At 27.5% G+C, this 23257-nt stretch overlaps 1 protein-coding gene across 1 annotated transcript in view; it reads right to left on the minus strand.

The window, feature by feature from the left end:
* The window catches only part of DAAM (disheveled-associated activator of morphogenesis-like protein), a 55523-nt gene extending 37995 nt beyond the window's left edge, over positions 1-17528 (minus strand). Inside the window, exons 1-2 of the mRNA XM_089222812.1 lie at positions 17367-17528; positions 12163-12914 (exon numbers count right to left, since the gene is read on the minus strand). Coding sequence (XP_089078938.1) covers positions 12163-12177 — 15 coding nt within the window. The 5' untranslated portion in view covers positions 12178-12914; positions 17367-17528. The remainder of the gene's footprint in view (positions 1-12162; positions 12915-17366) is intronic.
* Between the last annotated feature and the right edge of the window lie 5729 nt (positions 17529-23257).

The following is a 23257-nucleotide window of genomic DNA, read 5'->3' on the forward strand; positions in this document are numbered from 1 at the left end:
GTAATTTGTACATTATTGTAAGGTTGAAATGTTATCTTGACGTCACCCATGAAATATTTAATAAGACAAGTTTATACATTCGTCAATAGTTTATTATAATGTACCTGCATACTAAATATATAACACTGATTAATGAGCTATTAAAATATAACTATAAAAAGCTCATACTGAATTTTAACATTTTTTTTTACAAAAACCCCAAATATAGATGTAACAAAAATAGCTGAAAACTTTAGATTACTATGTAATAACTTTTGTTCCTATCAATAATCTATACGATCAATAACCAAGTAATATTTAAATTTTAAAAATGTATATAAATATAAATTTAAAAAAAAGCGGGTAAGTCGTGGATGTCGCTCTGCTGTACAGTAGGTTACGGTAATGGATGGGATTAAATTTGAATGCAATGATAGGTATCATTGTATACGAAAAACGATTCTGAACGGAGATGATTTGTCAGTCTAGGATATATTATATTTAAATATTGTCATATATTCTATTTTGAAACAAATATTTTATTTTTCAATTAAGACTCATTTTGCATAAGGCACGGTTAATTAATTAGTGTAGTTATCATAATTCATTATACCTTATATTATCATAGATATACGAATACCTGTTTTGAGGATAAATCGTTATCATTACGCGATTTCATAAAAATTTAAAACTCAAACGCTCAAAACATTTTTCCTATAATGACACTTCAAATTTTCTCTATAGCTATTTGAAGCAAAACTTATGGAAAACTTGGTGTTAAATTGTATAACCTTAGATATAAATACAAACAATATTATGAATTTTGAACTACAAAATAATTTGCAAATATTCATGGTTTTGACGAATTTTTGTCAATATTTGAAATTCAAATGCTAATAAAAATTTAATTTGAATTTCCGATGGACATTTTTTTTGTGATAAAGATTGAAAAACTTGTAAGGAGCCTTGTATTAAATTTTCAAATCTTAGGTATAAAAGGAAAATTTTTTATGAATTTATAGAATAAAATAATTTACAAATTTTCGTGATTTTTACGTATGTTGTCAAAATTAAAATTTGAATGCATGTAAAAAAAAAATGTAGCTATATATTTCTTTTATTTTTCAATTGATATTGCAAAAGTATATTATGAGCCTTGTATTAAATTCTCAAATCTTAGAATTAAAAAGAAAAACTTTTATGAATTTCTATCTAAGATAATTTGAACATTGCCGTAATTTTTATGTATTTAGTCAAAATTTGAACTGTAAAATCTTATAAAAAAAATTTGTGACAATATATTTCTTTTATTTTTCAACTGCTATTGTAAAAATATGATAGGAGCCTTGTATTAAATTCACAAATCTTAGATTTAAAAAGAAAAACTTTTATGAATTTCTATCTAAGATAATTTGAACATTTCCGTAATTTTTACGTATTAAGTCAATATTTGAACTTCAAATGCTAATAAAAAAAATTGTGCCTATGTATTTTTATCACTTTTTGATTACTATAAGAATAACTTATGAGGAACTTTGTATTCAATTTTCAAGTATTTTGATAGGGCCAAAAAAATTTTATCGACCCTTCCAAAAAAATTTTCAGAAATATTGAAAATTTCAGTTGTCTATAAATATCTCAAAAAAAGTCAAAATATTTTGAAAATTAAATCATGTAAAGAAAATGCCAATCTTAATAACTGGTAAAATTTTCAAGTATCTAGGACTCATACTTTTTGAATAATAACAAATATTTAAAATCGTTTCAGGATAAATCGTTATCGTTACGCTATTTCGTAAAAATTTAAAATTCAAAGGCAATTAAAATTTTTCCTATAATGACGCTTCGAGTTTTCTCTATAGCTACTTGAAGTAAAACTTATGGAAAACTTAGTGATGTATTCTTAATCTTTAGTTATAAACACAAAAATTTTTATGATTTTTCAGCTTCAAAATTACTTGCAAATTTTCACATTTTCGACAGATTTCGTAAAAATTTGAACTATAAACGCTTATAAAAAAAAATTGTGCCTATGTATTCTTATAATTTTTTAATCACTTTAAGAATAACTTATGAGGAACTTTGTATTCAATTTTCAAGTATTTTGATAGGGCCAAAAAAATTTTATCGACACTTCAAAAAAAAATTTTCAGACAAATTGAAAATTTCAGTCGTCTATAAATATCTCAAAAAAAGTCAAAATATTTTGAAAATTTAATCATGTAAAGAAAATACCAATCCTAATAACTGGTAAAATTTTCAAGTATCTAGGACTCATACTTTTTGAATAATAACAAATATTTAAAATCGTTTCCGGATAAATCGTTATCGTTACGCTATTTCGTAAAAATTTAAAATTCAAACGCAATTAAAATTTTTCCTATAATGACGCTTCGAGTTTTCTCTATAGCTACTTGAAGTAAAACTTATGGAAAATTTAGTGATGTATCCTTAATCTTTAGTTATAAACACAAACATTTTTATGATTTTTCAGCTTCAAAATTACTTGCAAATTTTCACATTTTCGACAGATTTCGTAAAAATTTGAACTATAAACGCTTATAAAAAAAAATTGTGCCTATGTATTCTTATAATTTTTTAATCACTTTAAGAATAACTTATGAGGAACTTTGTATTCAATTTTCAAGTATTTTGATAGGGCCAAAAAAATTTTATCGACACTTCAAAAAAAAAATTTCAGACAAATTGAAAATTTCAGTCGTTTATAAATATCTCAAAAAAGTCAAAATAATTTGAAAATTTAATCATGTAAAGAAAATACCAATCCTAATAACTGGTAAAATTTTCAAGTATCTAGGACTTATACTTTTTGAATAATAACAAATATTTAAAATCGTTTCAGGATAAATCGTTATCGTTACGCTATTTCGTAAAAATTTAAAATTCAAACGCACTTAAAATTTTTTCTATAATGATACTTCGAGTTTTCTCTATAGCTACTTGAAGGAAAACTTATGGAGAACTTAGTGTTGTATTTTTAATCCTTAGTTATAAACGCAAAAAATTTTATGATTTTTCAACTTCAAAATTACTTGCAAATTTTCGCGTTTTCGACAGATTTCGTAAAATTTTGAACTATAAAAGCTTATTAAAAAAAATTGTGACTTACGATTTTTAATTTTTTTTAGCTACAATAAGAAAAACTCATAAGGAACCTTGTATTAAATTTTCAAGTTTTTTTGGTCGTCCAACATTTTTTTATCGGCACTTCAAAAAAAAATTCTCAAAAAAAGTGTAAATTTCAGTGGTCTATAAATAACTCAAAAAAAGTCAAAATATTTTGAAAATTTAATCATGTAAAGAAAATACCAATCCTAATAACTGGTAAAATTTTTGAAAATTAAACTGTATATAGAGAACACTAACATAAACATTTGGTGAGAATTTCAAGTATTTAAAGTGATTATTTTTTGAATTACAACCATATAAAAAAATCGATTTGGTCGAAAACTGATTTTGCGTAAAAATTCCCGTTTTCTGTCATTTTTTTTTTGTTTTTCTCGATTTTTTTGAAAACTGTTGGAAAATGTTTACTTTTGACCTCTATAATGCACCAAGTATCTTCAATTTTACATCGGAAACCACCCCTAAAGTTTGAAATCGAAGCATTATTTCGACTAGTTATGATGTACACAGACACAAAAAAAAAAAAAAAAAAAAACACACATCATTGTAAAATCAATACATTCATCACTTCGTTCAGAATCTAAAATAGTAACATACCTTACATATAATCTACCTATATATTATGTCAATTTGTTTTCTGACATTTTTGTTACACACTGTATAACATATCTAATGTACCAGCACATGTAAATTCAACCAGTACATTTATTTTACCAGAAAAAAAATGTAAATCTCAGTGGTATTATATACGAAATAATAAATATAGATACTTACTATTTACATGATTTATGTAGGTATACAGATTTATTATATAATATGTAATGCATTTAGATACCTACAATAATTTATTAATCAAAAATGATCATTAGTGAGTTAAAACATAAAGAATTAATAAAATAAATATAATGATCATCATCGATAATTAATATAAATACCTAATATTACCTATATATTTTTTTTGCAGACTACAGATTTAAATTTATATATCAAATAGTAGGATTTCTCTCCACCAAATTTGTGTAACATGAAACCTACAACAAACCAATTTTACAATTGGCCAAATTAATTCACATGCGTTGTGTATTGCTTTTTCAAAATCAATAATGGTATTTTTTGTTTCAAAAACAAAATCATAGAATGAATATATTTCGTTAATAATTTTAAAGCACTCAATATAAGAGGACACCTGTTTATCTTTTAATACGTAAAAACACAAAGGAACGTAATGGTCATTGAAGTGTCCATGTATAGTGAAAAACTGCATAAAAATGTTTGACGCAATACGTAAACGTTCCATCCATGTAAACAATTTCTGATTTACACATAGCTTCAGAGTTTATTTTAAAACAGAATATAATAATACTATTTTCATTACTTTTATATTGAAGAAAATTTTCGTTTCTGTTTGTCATACATAAGGTTAGACTTAAAAAATTATGAACGTCCAAAGAACTTTAAGGTATTTTTGACATTATTGTCTTTCTCCTTGCGTCGTATAAATTTTTTTTAGCATAATGTACATCTCTAACCTGTATTTGGCTATTACCTATTTCCGTTCAATGAATTTTCATCTGTGTTATTTTTCTCGGTGCTTTACAATTATTCTCAGTTGCCTTTCGTTTTAAACCAGTACTTAATGTTAAATTTCTAAGTGCATTTTCGGTAACGGTTAACGATTTGTGGTTATGATGTGTAGTGATCGTTGGAAAATTATTGTTCGACTTTTTCCGAAATCAATCGTTTTTAAAACAGTGGATAATTTTTAGTTTTCGCACCACCACATTTCTTCACCAAACATTAAAATTACTTGTTTTTAAACTTAACATTATTTTTAAACAAATTAAAACATTGCCACGTTCACTGATTAGGTATTCAGGTTAATATTATATTCATTTTCAAATCAATTAGCAAATTAAAATGTACCTTCAAAAAAATGTTATCGAACGTGTTCACTTCGGGAATAGGCACATAATACTCAATAATAGATAAAATTTCGGCTGCGTACGAGTTGATTCACGGGTACCTGATTACCTGCACCGATACCGTTGAGTTGATTCCCGGGTGATTAAGAGGTACGTATATGTGTTGATTTCCAGGTCATCAAGAAGTATGTACGAGTTGATTACCGGCTCCATTATATATTTTTTTTAATGTTTCAAAAACCACGTTTTTTCATATTTTGAAAATCATTCAATTTTTTATTATTAATATTTTTTGTATAATATATTATATTTATTATTTATAAAAAAAAATTATTAAAAATATATAGTAATTAGGTAAAAAATACAAAAAATTTAGTAATTTAGTAAAAACATGTAAAACATATTTATATAGTAATTTGGTAAAAATGTCTATCACATTGTTTTTATAAATTGGTATCTACCGGTAATAAGATTCTACAACAATAGGGAATCAACTCATCAACCTACCTATTATGACCTGAAAATCAACTAATATGAAATAGATCTCGGTAATCAACTCACCTATCACGAAGATATATGATAATTATCAATTATCTGCAGTCGTCGAGAGTTGAGATATCAGTTAGTAAGACGGTCGACGGTTGTCAATGTATATTTATACAAAAATCAGTTATTATCTGTGGATTTCAACATCGGAAAGTTAAGGTTTACGTGTTTTCCCGGTCAATATACGTACCAGTGGAGTTAACATATTTTTCAGGTAAAACATACATACTGGTGGAATTTGAATTTTTTCTTCAGGTTAAAAAAAGTATCGGTGAAATTAACATGTTATGAATCCAATACAATCCTAAAATCGACTACTGAACGAATTACTGGAATTTACAATCGCCCATAACACTTCTACCTATATATTACATTATTGTCAAAAAATAAAAAATTATAACAAAATAAAAACGAATATTTACTGATGTATTTTAATTTTTAATAGGTGCTATAAATTAAAATATGTATATTGAGATTATCATGCAATTGTAATATTTTTGGTAATGTCTATACTATACCTACCATTAACTAAATTAAATACTATACTAAATATTTGCATTCCAATTTGTTTTTATAGCACGCAATAAAACCAAGTAAAGATAGTTAAATATTTAAATATAGGACAATTTTATTATTTGTGTGTAATGCATTTCAATATACTTTGAATCTAAATTCTAAATTCAGTTAATCATTTGAATATAACCAAGTACATTGTACATTGTACATATACAAATTCAAAGCACTCCAGAAATTTAAAAATTGCCTTCCATTATACTGAAGCATTAGCCTTTGTGAAAATGATAAAGTGTTATTATAAAACGTAAAAAATTATAAAAGTGGTGATATCATCTCGAAAAGAAGAAGTGCATACTTTGAAAATTTCAAGCACAGTGAAACGTGTGAAGAGTTGAATAGATGAGGCCATGAGGGGCATAATATATTATATAGTTGTAGAATATTGATTTTATGTGTTTGAGTGTTTCTATGTCAGTGTACAACGGTGTACAATTATTAATTATATTTTATCTAAAATATAGGGTTAAAAATATTTGGGATATATTCAACACATATTATTAAACTATAAAATTATGAGTTGAATATATCTCAAATTTTTTAAATATTTTTTTGGAAATTATAATTTAACTTCTTTAATATTCATTACTCTTTATAAGTATTCATACGAATTATGCTAATTATATTGGCTTACATTTAAGTAATGAAACTGCTTATTATATTTAATGTGGATCAATGATTGTTTCTGTTTGGATATTTTATGTTACGTGACTTATATAGTCATAAATATAAAGAATATAAATCTATATTAGGCAGTGACTTATCACCATATTCATATCGCCCTCTACATTGAAACTTAATTGTCGAATTACTATTAATATTAAAAAATATTAAGTGATAGCAATTTTTTGAATTGTGGAAAAAAAATCCCTTTACTAGGAAAAAATCTCAGATTGTTAAACTTTCAACAGTATATTCGAAATAAAAGTGATCAAGATGCTTAATCGTCGTAGATGTACGTTTAATTATATTAATATTAATGTGAAGTTCGAAGTCTACAACATATGTTTCTACCTGATACTTGAAATGTTCATAACCCTTCATGGTACCCACAAGACAAAAAATTCAACCGAAAGATGGAACAATCGCTTTGCACATTAAGTCGATCAAAAACAACCTACAATACGTAAGTATAAGTGAATTGAAAAAATTAAAAATCAAGTATAGCTGCAGATCTAGCAAAGTTGACATTAAATGATGCATGTCAGCCATTCAACAAAAGAAAAAAAATTGGAACCCAAAGTACAGAATAGAGATTGAAAGAACTTTGTTCAAGAATGCAAAATTGCGAAATAAAATGTTGAAGACCATCTAAAAGCAATCGCTCATAAAATTGAAAAGCGCTGTAATGACTTGGTAATATTATAATATTTATAATCATATTAAATTTAAATTTATATATTATTATTATTATTATAATCCGTATCGTGGCTGACTGAGTAATATAACCATATATATTATTTATATTTTAATTTATGTATATACAATATTATATATTTGTGTACAATATTCTATATGTATAATAGTACTTTCACAGTCACATTTTAGCCTTTTAGGATATAAGAATTCTTATAAAATAACTAATATGTATAAAATATCAATTATTTCTTTTTATTTCTAATATACAATTTTAAAAAACATTTAAAAAAATTGTTTATATTTAAATTAATTTAACGTGCTCTTCAATCATCAGTATAATAGAACTAGGTTTTTCTTTACTGGGATTTTTTTGCCCAATTTTTTACAAAAAATAATAAAAGTTTTAAAATATAATATAATAATACGTAATAATATTTGGGTAGTCTACGATAGACGGCATGAAGATGTAAAACATTTTTTAAACCACACCTCTGACGGATCACACAATAATTTACATCAGCGATCAGCATCATACTGATTTAAACGATATGATATTCACACAACGGAAAAGTATTTGATTTTCAGAGTATAAAATGGCAATTCGAATAATTTCGTATATTTTTAAGTAGGTACTATTTTTTTTTCGTGAGAGAAAAATACAATTTTTTACGCTTAGTGTTTCTGTTTAATTTTGACAAATGACCGTGTAACACAAAATATTAAATCTAATAGCCGATACAATGTTTAAAAAAAACATCAGTTTGAAAACATCAAACTACAGTTGTTATAATATACATTATTTCAAGTATTCGCCGAAATGACTTGTCGTTGATCGTAAAAACCGAAGGGTCACACTCGTCGCTTATTATTGCTCAGCGCCGCGGCCCATCAGACCTTTCAACCATTGTGGAAGTAGGTACCTAGAATATTATACTATACATAGGGAAGAACTTGTTCCCTACAATACATGGCCGTTTTTAGATTACGTTTCATTAACAAGCATTGTAGTGTGGCCCCTTCTTGATGCACCCAAAAGTGAACGTGATAACCCTTCTCAACTACAATCGCAAAAATTATCATAAAAATCGATAAGCCGTGCCTGCATAATTTAGTAACCACGTTTTTACATTTAGGATTGACATTACGGTATGAAATTTATGTCATGGGTGTTTTAATATAGAAATATTTAATTAAAATAACTAGAATCTCTATAGTATTTCATTTATATGATAAATTATTATATTTATTATATTATTATAAATATTAAATATACTTATTATTGTTTAATCCGAGGTTTAATCTAATATAATAATAAAAATAACCAATGATTATATGATATACGTGAAGTAACATACTAAGATACTTTTAATGTATTTTTAGTAAAAGCCTGTGTAGTATAAAGTATAACCAATGGTTTTATAATTATATTATTTACACTATGTAAAACTCCAACAAGCAGATATAATAATCTGACCAGTTTCTTACATAATGTATTATTAACGTTATCTACAGTTTAGATATTATACTCAATAGCGAGCTCAATAGTATACCAACATCCAACACCACGAGTCACGACAAAACATTCAACAACATGATATACTTAATATTTGACGAAAATTCGATAATATATTTTAATATATTGGATTCATTTTGACGTGTTAGCAGCTGATATTTTGGTACACTTATAATGGTTGAATAATCAAGTAGTGAAACATCTGTCTAAAATTCTAAATGGTAGACGATTTATATCTGCCAAGAATTGGTAAATTTTTAAATCATTTCTCCTGAAATCCTAAACAAAACAGAATGATATGGGCATTATTCGGTTTAAATTAGGATTTCCGTTGTTCATCGTTACACGTCATTCTTATCGTTAAAATTATACTCATACACGTTGCGTCCAATGATTAACCGTTAATTTAAGCTTGTTAGTTTTTATTTAGTAGTTTCAGACGTTTCAGTATCTCTATGACGTGATTTCAAGCACCCATTTAATCTATATTCATGTTATGGGTAGTTTAGTACATCTAGCTTTACATAAAAAAAGTTCATATTTGAAAAAAATACATTCATATGTAATATGTTAAAAGTAACAGAAAACATACCGTTTTTGGCGGATATCAAAAAAAATTAGCTCTACTAGAAAAGTTAAAATTAATAGGTAGAAATAAAATCGAAAATAGTGTTACACACAAACGTTATACTATACAATATAATCGTAGGTATCAACTATTCATTAAGCTAATACGTTGTTGGTTGCAGTGACGGCTTGAACTTTTTTTCCCTCGAATCACGTTTAATATTTTTACACCACCCACCCTAAAATATAGTTATTAGTTATTACTTATTATTGTACATTATCTGCTGAGTACACAAATTATGTTTATTATTTATAATTTAATATTTAAATACCAACCTGCAAAAATGGTCCAATCTACCTTTTCCAACTATAAGACCTACCCACCCAACCACCCATTAATATTTTTGTGAATCACGTGATTCAAATATACTCCCTTCGAGCCGCCACTGGTTGGTTGATCGTCATTATTAAATGCGTTTGATGCGAACAATGATATTTCGACAGCATTTCTGTTGTGGCAAAGACTCATAAATGAGATAGGTAGATTATAATATTTTAAAATGTCGTTTGACGTAAATTGATAAATATTATTATCTACATACTACGATACACATTTTACTTTCTCAGATTTTCTGAATTTGTAATAAATTACCCGTTATTCAAATAACGTAATATTATAATACGCATATACGAGTACGTTGACACAATAATATATTATTGTGTTTTTATTTCTATAATCTGTACCTAACTATTAATAAAAGTTGTATTTGTATACATTTATATACAAACAGAATCCTTTTTTAGCTTATCGGAATCGTACAATATCATTATATTCAATAATAATAAAAAAAACAACATTATAGCAGTATGTTTTTAACAGACCTTTTAAGGAATACATTTAGTTTTTAGTTGAGAACACGTACATGTTTTTCTATGACTCAAGTATGGATAATTTACAGAGGATACCTAACCAATGTACAAGTCGATGTTCATCTTTTCAAATATATCATATTATTTTGAATTTTCAGATAAATACCAAACAAATCTTGATTTTTTTTTTTCATCTTGTATAAACATTGAACTTTGTACATTAAACGCCAAATCACCAATAGACAATCAACCAACTATCACACACACTATAATTTCACTGATGTTAGATTATTTCTCGGATTATTAACTAAACACATTTAAACATTTAAAAAATAAATTAACCAAGTAAAACAAGTTGAATAAGAACCTACCTTCTATAATATTATACGGGCTAAATTGGAGCATAAAATGTTATATTTTTTTTACTGTTTGTTAATTGTCTTTAAACAAAATTCTGTTAATTTTAAAGATTAGACGACTAAAATAATTATAGTTTTACGTATTTTTGGCAGACGACAGAAACATAGGTTGCACTATATGACACCACACTATATAACACCATAACTATGTACCTATAATTTTATAATATTAAATATTGTAAGTAGTAACTAATTCAAACTTCTAGTATTTTTATTATTTTTATCTGAATGTCTAGATGGATATAATTTAAGTTTACTAAAATTAATTCTAACAGCTTTATAATGTTGTATAATAAAAATATATAACATTAACTAATATTATAAAATAATAATTTGATATTATTGATATTTGTTATAACGTCAATGTAGTTCGTCGAATAACGGTATAACGTTATGGTCGTTATCAGTATTATCACTAGCCAGACGTGCATTTCAGTATTTTACGCAGCAAACCATAAAGATCGAATGGTATCGTGATGATAATAATGAAATTGTATTGTTATCCGATTAAGAACCGACACGACAGTCAGTTTAGTTACAGTACCTAGTTATATTTATACTTGGGTACAATAATTTAACACGACACATATTATTATCGTATGCTTTATAGAATTATCCATGAGTGTTAAATGTTTATAATATTTATTATTATTAACAAATAATGGTGATGATGACGGTAACCGGTATCCCGAACAATTTCGAGGACGAAAGCATAAAATGTTATATTTATATTTGTTTTGGCGGGAAATCCGGTCGGCGGAAACCGGTAGATAAAAATAATATTATTATTTTTCATAGACTTGGAGCATATTATGCAAAAAATTCTTCGGCACGAACCGGTGTAGAAACATTGGTGGTTTACTTTTTTTTAAACACAACTACAAGGGGGTCGAGAAAACTTACCGATGGCGGTTTGTCGCCATCCCAAAAGTCGTGATCCTTAATTTTTATCATTAATTATTGTTATCAAATTAATATCGTTATCGTAAATATCTAATAATTTACAACATGACGTGTAGAACCCCCGGGTAAACCGGACGTGTAGAACATTTAAAAACCGCGTTGATTTACCGGAACCAATACAAATCGGTAACGCTTTTTGGCGCACCGGTTTATCATCCCACTCAATATCCTGGCCGTTGGGATCTAGCAGATTTACACCGGGAAAATTATACCAGGAAAGAAAAAGTAAAAACAGTTTGCACATTTTTCACTTAAGTATAATAACATTATCGTAACTTAGTTAGCTATAGTAGCTGGTACTCACCAAACCGGTCGTCATTCCTCGGTTACGGAGTGTCCGGCGCCGACGGCATAACAACGAGTCAACGAGGACTGCGGCAGGTCGTTTCGCCGATCGCGATCGCACGACGATCGATGTCGATATTCTCTCGTAACGATTTCACGTTCACAGTCGGGATACACGAGTACCGAGGGACGGCTGAACGGGACCGTGCGGGACGCGGCAAACGGCTGTACACTGCGGTCGGCGACTGTTCTGCTATCTGCTGCTGCTGCTGCGACGACGGCGGCACCTCCACGCGCACGGCGGCGGCGGTCGCCGGTTCGGACGCGGTCGCGGTGTGTGCACGACGGCCGGTTCGACAGGGATAATAATAATAGTAATAATATTTCAGTTGTTCTACGGCAGACGACGACGACGATGACTACGTCACGACCACCAAACCAACAGCTGCTCGCTGCTGCCGCCGCCGATGCTTCTCCTCCGCCACCGCCGCCGAAGCCGTCGAAAGACCATTGTGCCAGGGCGCACGCGCCATGTTATTATTATTCTTTTATAATATTATTATTATTATTAAATGCTATACACACGACGGACTGGGTGTGCTCGCCGTTTGGGTGTGTTTGTGTGCGCGGGCTCGTGTGCGTGCGTAGGGTATATATATGTATATATGTGGTGTGTGTTTATATATATATATACCTGCTGTACGGGGAGACACGTACGTTGCAGGGGTGGATTCGCCGAGGCTGGGCTAGGGACCGTTACCACCGGAACAGCTGCAAAAAAAAAAAATCATTGCATTTTTGACGATTCAACGCTTATACGTAATAGTTTTGTATAAATGTGTAATGCTATACCATAGACATAATAATAATTATTATGTCTATGTGCTATACCGTTATAAAATATATAAAGGTAAATAATAATAAATTGGTAGGTAGGTATATAGGTGAACCTATTAATTGAAGACCTATATAGCTACACGCTATACCTATACCTATTAATTGCGGTCGACGACGTTGCCGCTCGTTTTTATATTATTATTTTAAACTATTAATTAAAATATTAGATACAGTGTAGGAGATATACAGATGGTTTATAGGATCAAAAAATTTAAAATTTAAACAAATTACTATTACATAATAATTAATAATTATAACCAAGTAATTAATAATAACTAAGAGTATTTGTAATATTAAATTGAATCCTTTTTGGCCTTATTAACATAGCGGAGTAGTGGTCATATACTCATATCAGTATCTCATATCATATACTCATATCAGTACTCATACCGTATGATTATGATTTTAAAATATCAAAATGGAATTATATTCCTATGGTTATAATTTTAATTTGAATACTGATGTAGAAAATAAATCGCGTGGGGAGTCAACAAACTATTGTCTATTGTAGTTTCTTTCATTTATTGTAAATTATGTTTTATTCGATGGTACCAGCTAAATATAGTACGTTAAATTTGTTTTATTTTTTTTAAATGTTTTAGAATAATAATAAAACATATTTTATGGAATTAATCGGCCAACAGAATCTGTAGTGATTAGTGAAACGACCTGCACCAATGCGTGGAACTCACGTATTAGTATATTACGTAAGGTAAGTGCTGCTAAAACTTATCGTTGGCGTTTAGATAAAGGACGAAAACAAAATATTATATGGCCAATACTGTTTTCGTTTTTTCGTCGCATATAATACACGAATACAATATTGTTATGTTAATATGTGTAGTCTTGTAAACTCCAGTATACGCTCTGCTCACAGTATATAGCCATTATACTGTTACATTAACATACGTCGACGGTGCCGCTGTCGTTAATGGATATTAAATGTCCGTGCTCAGTAAACGCGTGCGCGTGTGCCACATGTGGAAAGGATTGATAGAAATCGTATTTCATCGTCAGGCATGTGCGTGCGGGGGCGGTCGGCGTCTAGTGAGAGACTCCACGCGAGACATCAGGTTACGTATTATTATTATTTTTTGGGGTGCTGGAGAAGGTGTTCGGTCGGTAGATTTTATTCCGGTGCGCTGCCTGGTCGATACTATTTATGTATATATATGTATATCACCTACACGGTGCCCACTGCCCAGTTATAATAGTTCACCGTCTCGAATAGTATTTATGTTTTGAAAATATTTACTTTATACACAATTATTTTAAGTCATAACAAATCATATTATTTTTTTATCGTACCTATGTAATCATATTTTTTGTTTCTTTATTTTTTCACTTACAACATTATTAATTTCATATTCGGAAGAAAAATATTTTTCTAAGACTGCTGGTTGGACTCAATAACTATCTAATCGTTCAACATTCGATAATTTTGAGATAACTAGATACTCAAAAAAGGATATCAATGAAAAATAAAAAATAAATGCCTTATGTAGGTAGGTACTTCATATTAGGCTACTTTTTTAAAATCTATATTTTATAATGACATTAACGTATGTAGGAAATAAATAATTATAAAAAAATTGTATACCTTATAAATTTTAATTTATTTTAATAAAAGTAAAAGCAAAATGTAAAATATTTTTTTACGTTATTTTGTACTTGTTTGTAATCTGTATGATTGTTTCGAATTATAATTCTTTTTGCTTTTTTTTTTGTTGGCTTATAATGGACCCCTGCTAAGGGCCTGTGGAATTTGCATACATCGCACGCACGCAATACGTAAACACGCCATTGCTTTTCATAGTTTGGAATGTTTTGATAATCATGTAGGTAATTCCTAATATTATTACAACTTATGAGTACTATTTATTGATCAACCCTTAATTGTTGTCAATTCTAATTCAAATTGTCAAAACATATTTAAATCATTCGATTTATATGCGTGTTAAAAATAACAATCAACAAAATGATTGACGATCAAAGTTAATCAATAACTTACTATTTAATTTTACCATTTAATCGTAGTATTAACATTTTTAAGAAAGTTCTCCTATACTATTTTTGTTAAAAAATAAAATCATCTACTATCCAATACCTACATGTATTAATTTTAAATATACTTAAACTGTCATATTTAAATATGTGTTGCAACATACCTATGTCATTATGCCATACATAAAACCCACTGATAAGTTAGCGCATACCTAAAGTTATTAATAAATAATATTGTTAAGTTATACTTATAATTTATACTTTATAAATTGTAGTTGATTAACTTAATTTACTATTTGTTTGTACATATAATCAAATTGCTTCTCGAATACTGTTAATAACTAATAATTGGTTAATAATTATTATTTTCAAACTAGTTAACTCGGAGTAAATAAATTTTGTATCGATGCTTACCTGATATCACACGTAATCGTAATCATTTAATAATTATATTATTTAACTATTTGAGTAATTGTTTCACAAACTAAAAGTAGCTTAGAGATATTTAGGTAAGTACTTTTTATACTTGCAATATACATATATAACTAGGCACAAGCGTGCACCCGGGTAGTCAAGGTAGACACTTGACTACTCTGCGAACTACTTTTCCCCTTCAATATTCAATATCATTATAATATCTAAGCAATATAATCTTATAGAAGGCATACGTTTTAAATTAATTAAACAGATGCATTTTTATAAATTAGTGGCGGATAAGAATATAGGTATATTATTTACATAGATATGTTAATATGTTATGTTTGACTACCCTGTCGGTAATGTTTGGGCACGCTTATGTAACTAGGTGTTCAATTTAAAAATCATAATTTCCCTCGCTCCGTATGATAGCCTTTAGCCTTAAAAATGAAAAAATTTGGAGTTTTTAATCAATAATATTGTACCATTTGTAACCAATTATAATCTGCCTAATGTTATAAAATTGATCGTGGCCATGGATATAACTATTCGCACATTATTCCTTTATCGCAGCGTTTTCTAAACTGTGATTTGCATATCGTGTGACGTGTGCCATTATACCAAAAAGGGCCCTCAAATTATTATTACTTATTATGGATAGGTTGAATTATTTTTATAACGGAGTCCGAAATCTTTTTTACTTTATTCTAAGGAATCCGGCTGAAGAAAATTTTGGGAAATGCTGCTCTATCGTTTTATACGTTCTACCTATTCTTTACTCAGAATTCAATTATTATGTTGCAATCAGTATGAAAACACTTGTGATGTATATAGCTCTGCAGCGCTGAGTGCTTAAGCACTTTAAATATATAAAGAAATCATACATTAATAGAAATATTACAGGTAGATATTATAAGTGTTAAAGCATATTAAATATAATATATAAAATTACAGATTCCATGGTGATTGGTGATATAATAATATATTAATTAATGAGATTACGTATGAACTACTTAACATCAATATGAATAATTAGATACATTATAAACACCGTTTAATTATATAAAAATAAAAGTTGATTATTTACTATTTTTATGGATGAGGTAGTTGAAAAAATCAATACCTACATTCTTCGTTTTCGTTTAATCATAGATAACATTTTTTCTATCATTCATTCTGTTACAACGATGGAACTATTCAAATAATATGTGTATGAAATACGTAGCTAATATCAGTCATATACATACATAATTTGATTTTCGAGTGACTGCACCGCATGTGTTATTTGTTTATTTTACACATAAAGTATAATATTAATAATATTACTCTATGATTTTACATGTGTTACTATTATGATTAAATTAAAATAATAAATCTAATTTTTAATATTTTTAATATGATTAAATTTTATTGAGTTTAAATTTATAGTTTTAATAATACCTATATATTAATCAGGTAAATAAAACATTTTTTTTTTAAATAATAATTCAAATTCAGATTAAAAGATATTGAAATAAGTATATTATATAAGCACTTAATATGATGGTAAATATAAATTTGAAACATTTTAGTAAAAACTTTCAACTCTCTCATAATCTCATTGTATGACTACTGTCTATTACATATAAAAGAATTATAATATTACGATTATTAAAAAATTACAGAAGAAAATCAACACAGACACTCGGAATATAATATTGTTATTGTATAGTTGGTATATATGACAGTAGGGCCGCGTGTGACGTGTGCCCACACTACGAATACCTAATAAGGTAGGTATAACAGTCGAAAACAAAGGGTGATTATCAGCAGGGTGAGGTGTACCGGTCTCCTCAACAAATATATACGTTTACACCGGATATACGGTGTTGGATTATTGTAGTGTATATCATATTTACTACTTACCTATTTGGCTATTTCGTCGATAATATGATTAATTCAGTTGCTGCCGAGCACACTATTCGCACAATTACAAAACTATACAATCGCTATCACTGGACCCAGGTTATGAAATGATAACAATACTTATGGATAACCGGAAGTCCGGATTCTCGTACGCGGCCGAGATGACTGAAAGCGCGAGTGGACCAGTGGCGGCGCGTACGTCGCTTCTCAGATCGATCGATAATACGAACCACCTCGACCCCATTGGCTATTTTATAGCGGCGGTAATTTCAAATAGGTTTGTAACGCCTGCTCAACAGCGATCATTTTCCGAAACTTAAAGAATTGTATAAGAAATCGTACCTAGTCTTCATAATAATATTAAATTAGGAGTACCACCTAGTATAAATATTGTTATACATTAATTTAAATTAGTTTTCTAATATAATCATTAATCGCTTTAAATTGCCAGTGTACTTACTTATAAATTATAATGCATTAATTCATATATAAGTCGTATATCATGTATATTATAATATTATACAGATACAACTAATAACGAGTAAGTTAAAATTGTTGTATACCTTTTCCAATTTCGGCAATAACTCTGTGGCTTTCCTCAAATTCGTATTAATTTATCGTCCCGCTATTTCAGTAAATATTAAAAATAATCCTTTTATTCCCTTTATATTATTCCTATATGTCTATTCCTAAGAATAAAAATATATTTTTATTATAAGGATTATAATTTAAATACTATAAATGTCTACATGACATAATATAGTCTTAACACAATGCACTATATTATATTACATGCTCTTGTACTTATATCTATAAAAATAAAATTACTTGTCCTGGATGATTCATCATCGATTAGCCGGAACCGCTGAAGCTATGAGTATTAAATATGGACAGTAGTTTTGTTTCATGGTGTAGATACTCACTAAGAAAAGATTATTCAAAATTCAACTCCTACCGTAGCTATAGAAGGGGTGAAAAGGGTAAAAATGAAAAAATCAGCTAGCTGGAACCACTGAAGATATGAGTATGGAATTGTGTCAGTACTCAGTAAGTTCATTTTATAATGCGAAAACCCCCTAAGACAAGATTTTTCAAAATTTGAAAAAGGTTATATAATATAAAGAAGAAAAATTGTTCGTTTGATCGGTTTAATCTCGGGAACTATTAAACTAGGTAACTTAAAAGTTTTTTTTTTTACCATCAGAAAGTTACACAGTCCCATGAATCTATAGGCTATATTTTATTTTGATATAAGTTACCCTTAATTTTTTTATTGCAAATTTGAGATATTTTTGTATGGAAATAATAATATTAAATATATTTTTGTGTATATTATATGGTTGTTATTGGTTATACAATTTAGAATGGAATAATAAGAAATTAGAAATTTTTTGTTAGGTACCAATCTAAAAATTGTTTCACCTTTATTATACAAAGCTGAAATGCGATAAAATATTATGATTGAACATACTTTTAGTCCTATATTATAAATAACTATGTTAAAAATCATTTATGGAGATTAAGATAGGGTAAAGCCACGAAAATTTGTCACGAGAAGTTTTGATCAAAAAATTTGAATCATATTGTATACCTAGAGTTGGTGTTTTTAACGGGCAACGAAGTGCCCCGGGATCAGCTAGTTTCTTATAAAACTTAAAGTGATTGAAACAGACAAATAATATTAAATGTTCGCATTTTAACACATGAAAAAAAAAAATAAAATTTTGTAAATACTTTAAATATATATGTATTATTAACTTTATAAAAAAAATCTACCCATCATGGAATAATAGTATTAAAATGATGATTATTATAATATAGTACATTATAGTATAAGTAATAAATATAATGCAGATTCTAGACTCTAGCTATTTATAGACAGTAATTAGCCAAGTACCTACTCAAAATAATAAGATATGTAGTATTTTGTACAATATGCATTTCTTGAATTATATATATATATATATATATATACCCATCATGGAATAATAGTATTAAAATGATGATTATTATAATATAGTACATTATAGTATAAGTAATAAATATAATGCAGATTCTAGACCCTAGCTATTTATAGACAGTAATTAGCCAAGTACCTACTCAAAATAATAAGATATGTAGTATTTTGTACAATATGCATTTCTTGAATTATATATATATATATATATATATATAAATTATATAATTATATGTATATAAATACCTAACCTAACCTATGCCATGTAATATTATAAAATATGTTTCAAAAGACGTTGCCTATACCACCTATATGTATATATAATATTATTAAATATTAATTATTAATTATGACTTTTTCCATTTTAATCCTTGAAATAAAAAAATAAAAAATGATCGCAGATGACGTTTTCCTCGAGTGATATACATATGAAATGTGTCTGTCCGTGAGCAGGCATTTATTTTTGGTTACGAAATGTCTATTATAAACGAAGGGTGACACGTGCATCCCATATATTATAATCTACCACATTTTAAAGTTGCAGAAATAGATTTTGTCTGTTTATAGCAGGTACTTAGTGCGTAATAAATAATTATACTATATATTCTGGTATAATAATGTACAATGTTAAAATAAATAAATATTAGATTCTTTAATGTTAATATTTATGAAAAAAATGTATGGTCTACTGCAAGAACCTTAATTAATTTTGTTGATCATTAACAATTAACGTCAAAAAATTTGAAACTTTATGTCTTGAAATAATACTTAGCAGAAAGCTGTAGTTTGTGTTGGTAGATGCGTAGATCTATTGGTATTTTCAATATTTTAATAATTCTCAAACGATTTTTTTATACCAATTAAATAATATTGCTTTTGCTATTAAAGTATTTTTTTATAACTATTATTATTAACTATGGTATATTTTTTTCGACAGTTAATTCTCAATTGAAGTATAAAATAATGTTTTTCTTTCAGAAATTATTGACCATTAACTGATTTAATAAATTGTGCATTTATGAACATAGACAATTGACATGTCTAACAATAATCAAATACAAGCAATTAAAGTTTACTGTCGTTTGAGGATATTAAAAAAAAAGAAGATACTATCGAATACACTAATTAGATTCCTTTTTAATAACTATTTCAAAAGATATCCATCCATACTTTTGAATTTAGAAAATCGGTTATCAAAAACATATCCCATCAAAAAATAAAATACTCATCAGGAGTATACCTATATTTGGTAGGTACTCTATATACGTTTCTTAAAACTAAACATCGAGACAGAAGCATCACAAAAGTAATTTTAAATTGAAGTAAATTTATATCACCTAGTATATTATACAGTATATTATACTACAAGTGAAACAAATATTTAAATTTTTTTTAATGCATTTTATAAAACTGCCTTTTACAATGACTCCCCTACAGGAATTCGAATATATATATAAAAATAATAATAAATCTAACATTTTTGCAAAGTAATGACGTAGGGTAAATTCACATTGTATTTTATGTAGGAAGTAAGAGCAAAATATAAAATATAAATAAAATATATATGACGAATATTTCTTTAGATGTTTGAAATCTGTGAAGTTTGAATACCAATTTTCAATAACTAAAATTAGACAGACATCTCAAAAATTAAGTGAATACACGTAATTATTTCTCTGTAATAAACTCTAGAACAGGGGCAACCAAACGGTCGGTCACAGATGATTTCAAAACCGATCCCCCTTGTTAGAATCTATTATTATACATTTAGTACTCCCCCACCCCTAATAAAATCACAGTGACCGCTGTCGACAATAGTTGTTTGTATTTTTATGGCTCTACAAATTAAACATAACATATTATCATCAATAGATATATATCAAGACAAGTTTGACCACCCCTGCTGTGAGAAATAAAAGCCAATAATGACGTAATTACACGTCGTTAATATGCATAGTCATTACTAATAATTATAGATAACATGAAATGTTTGGAAAATAATAAATACCTATATATATGCTTCACTAATTTGTTTACGACTCTGAAATCTTTGAATAATAATCAACAATATTATTAAAGATCCCAGGAATTATTACTTATACGTTTTGTTCATGCAAACATTAAGTCATTAATATGTACATACGTCATTGATGTTATACCTATACATGCTCTACAAGTTATAATATATTATAGTATTATTAATATTCCACAAACACCTATAATATTATAATTTATATTGTATTTCTTATTTTATTAATTTTAACTAATTATTAGTCGTAATAGACTGATTTTGTAATTAATTTTTTGATAAATTAACGTCATTTAGAATGCACTATTTTTGAATGAAAAAGTATTGTAACGTGATAAAAACAATGTTCCTTATGTAATGTAATGTGAATACTCGTATTATTTAAATAAAAATATTAAATGAATGTAACGAGGTACGAAATTATATCACTTTTCAATGGTAATTTACTTAACATTGTATACGTATATAATAATAATATTAACTTATAACAAAAATGATTAGTGTATTATCCAAAATTTAAAAATTGCGGAAATCTCAGATATATCATTCAACTTGATCGGTACCTATTGGTATATCAACATAATAAAAGTGCTAGATATTATACTATGTATAATACATGACGTATATATTTTGTTATTGTATAATTGGTAAATATTTTTTTTTTTTTTTAGTATACTTATTTGTTGGTAACACAAATTGTAAATCAACCAAACACCCTTCAAACATATTTCCTCCAATCGATGACATTATATTTATACGATTTACTTTTTTCCTTATTTATCTTGAAATACATCGAAAACTACATCGTAGTTTAGTATAATTTCGCACCTAAATTTGTGTTACTTACATTTTTTTTTTTTTTTTTAATTACATTAAATTATACAATTTGTACGATTTACTATTATTATCAAAAACTAAAAGCAATTCATCTGGAATCATCTAAATCAGAATTTAATTTATTCAATTTGGGTTTAAATTTAATTATTTTTTCAAATGTTCCGTAGGTACCATAAAAGATTTTGCAAGCCAATTGTATTGTATATTTGTAAAATTCTAGAGGTTATCGTCAGCTCGCTGTTTGTTTTCACTCTGATCCGATTCACACGGCACATGAAACATAGGACAGTTTTTTTCAGCATAACTACTCAGTATTTCTAACATTGGTTTTAGTATTATTCTTAATAGACATTATTGGCTATTATTAAACTTTAATAGATAATAATTTAACTTGAACTTTGATAATAGTTCAATTCATTCATTAGTCAATAGTCGTTAACTAAAAAGTAAATTCTAAAGCTAAAAACACAGCCACAAGGTATTCATCTGAACTGACCTTGTGGTTCTGTGTTTTACGTGGGTTAAAGAGAGGAACCAAATTTTATGCTGATATCTTCTTAATATGTATTGATTTATCTTTCAATTTTTGTTGTATATAATTTTGTGTCTTGTAAACAAATTATAAAAAAAAATCTTTAAGATTTAACTTCAAGGGTGTTTATTGGTATAAAATGGGATCTATAGTCGGTACTTTTGGCAGGTTGAAAATGAAAACTTTTAGTAATTTTTAAAATTATCACGAAACACCACTTATTCACGAAGTATACTCGACACACCTTTAACTGTACAGCAAAGTGGTTAAATATTTCATTAAATAAATCACTTTTTATTTGCGAAAAACCATAAATTCTAACACGTCAAGATATCATATTGCTGTAGATATCTATGGATTTTTAATCTTTGATTGGTTATGGTTATGAAATATTCAAAACTAATTGATTTGCATTATTTACTAATTAATGATAAGCATTGGGAGGGGAAGGTGTAATCGCCCATAAAATATTTTTATGTTCAAATAATAAATTTTTTAAATATCAAATATCAAATGTTGGGATAACTTATAAATGA

The sequence above is a fragment of the Diuraphis noxia genome, unplaced genomic scaffold, assembly GCF_037042655.1.
Source record: "Diuraphis noxia isolate RWA-SAM2 unplaced genomic scaffold, SU_Dnox_SAM2 contig0003, whole genome shotgun sequence".
Classification (NCBI taxonomy): domain Eukaryota; kingdom Metazoa; phylum Arthropoda; class Insecta; order Hemiptera; family Aphididae; genus Diuraphis; species Diuraphis noxia.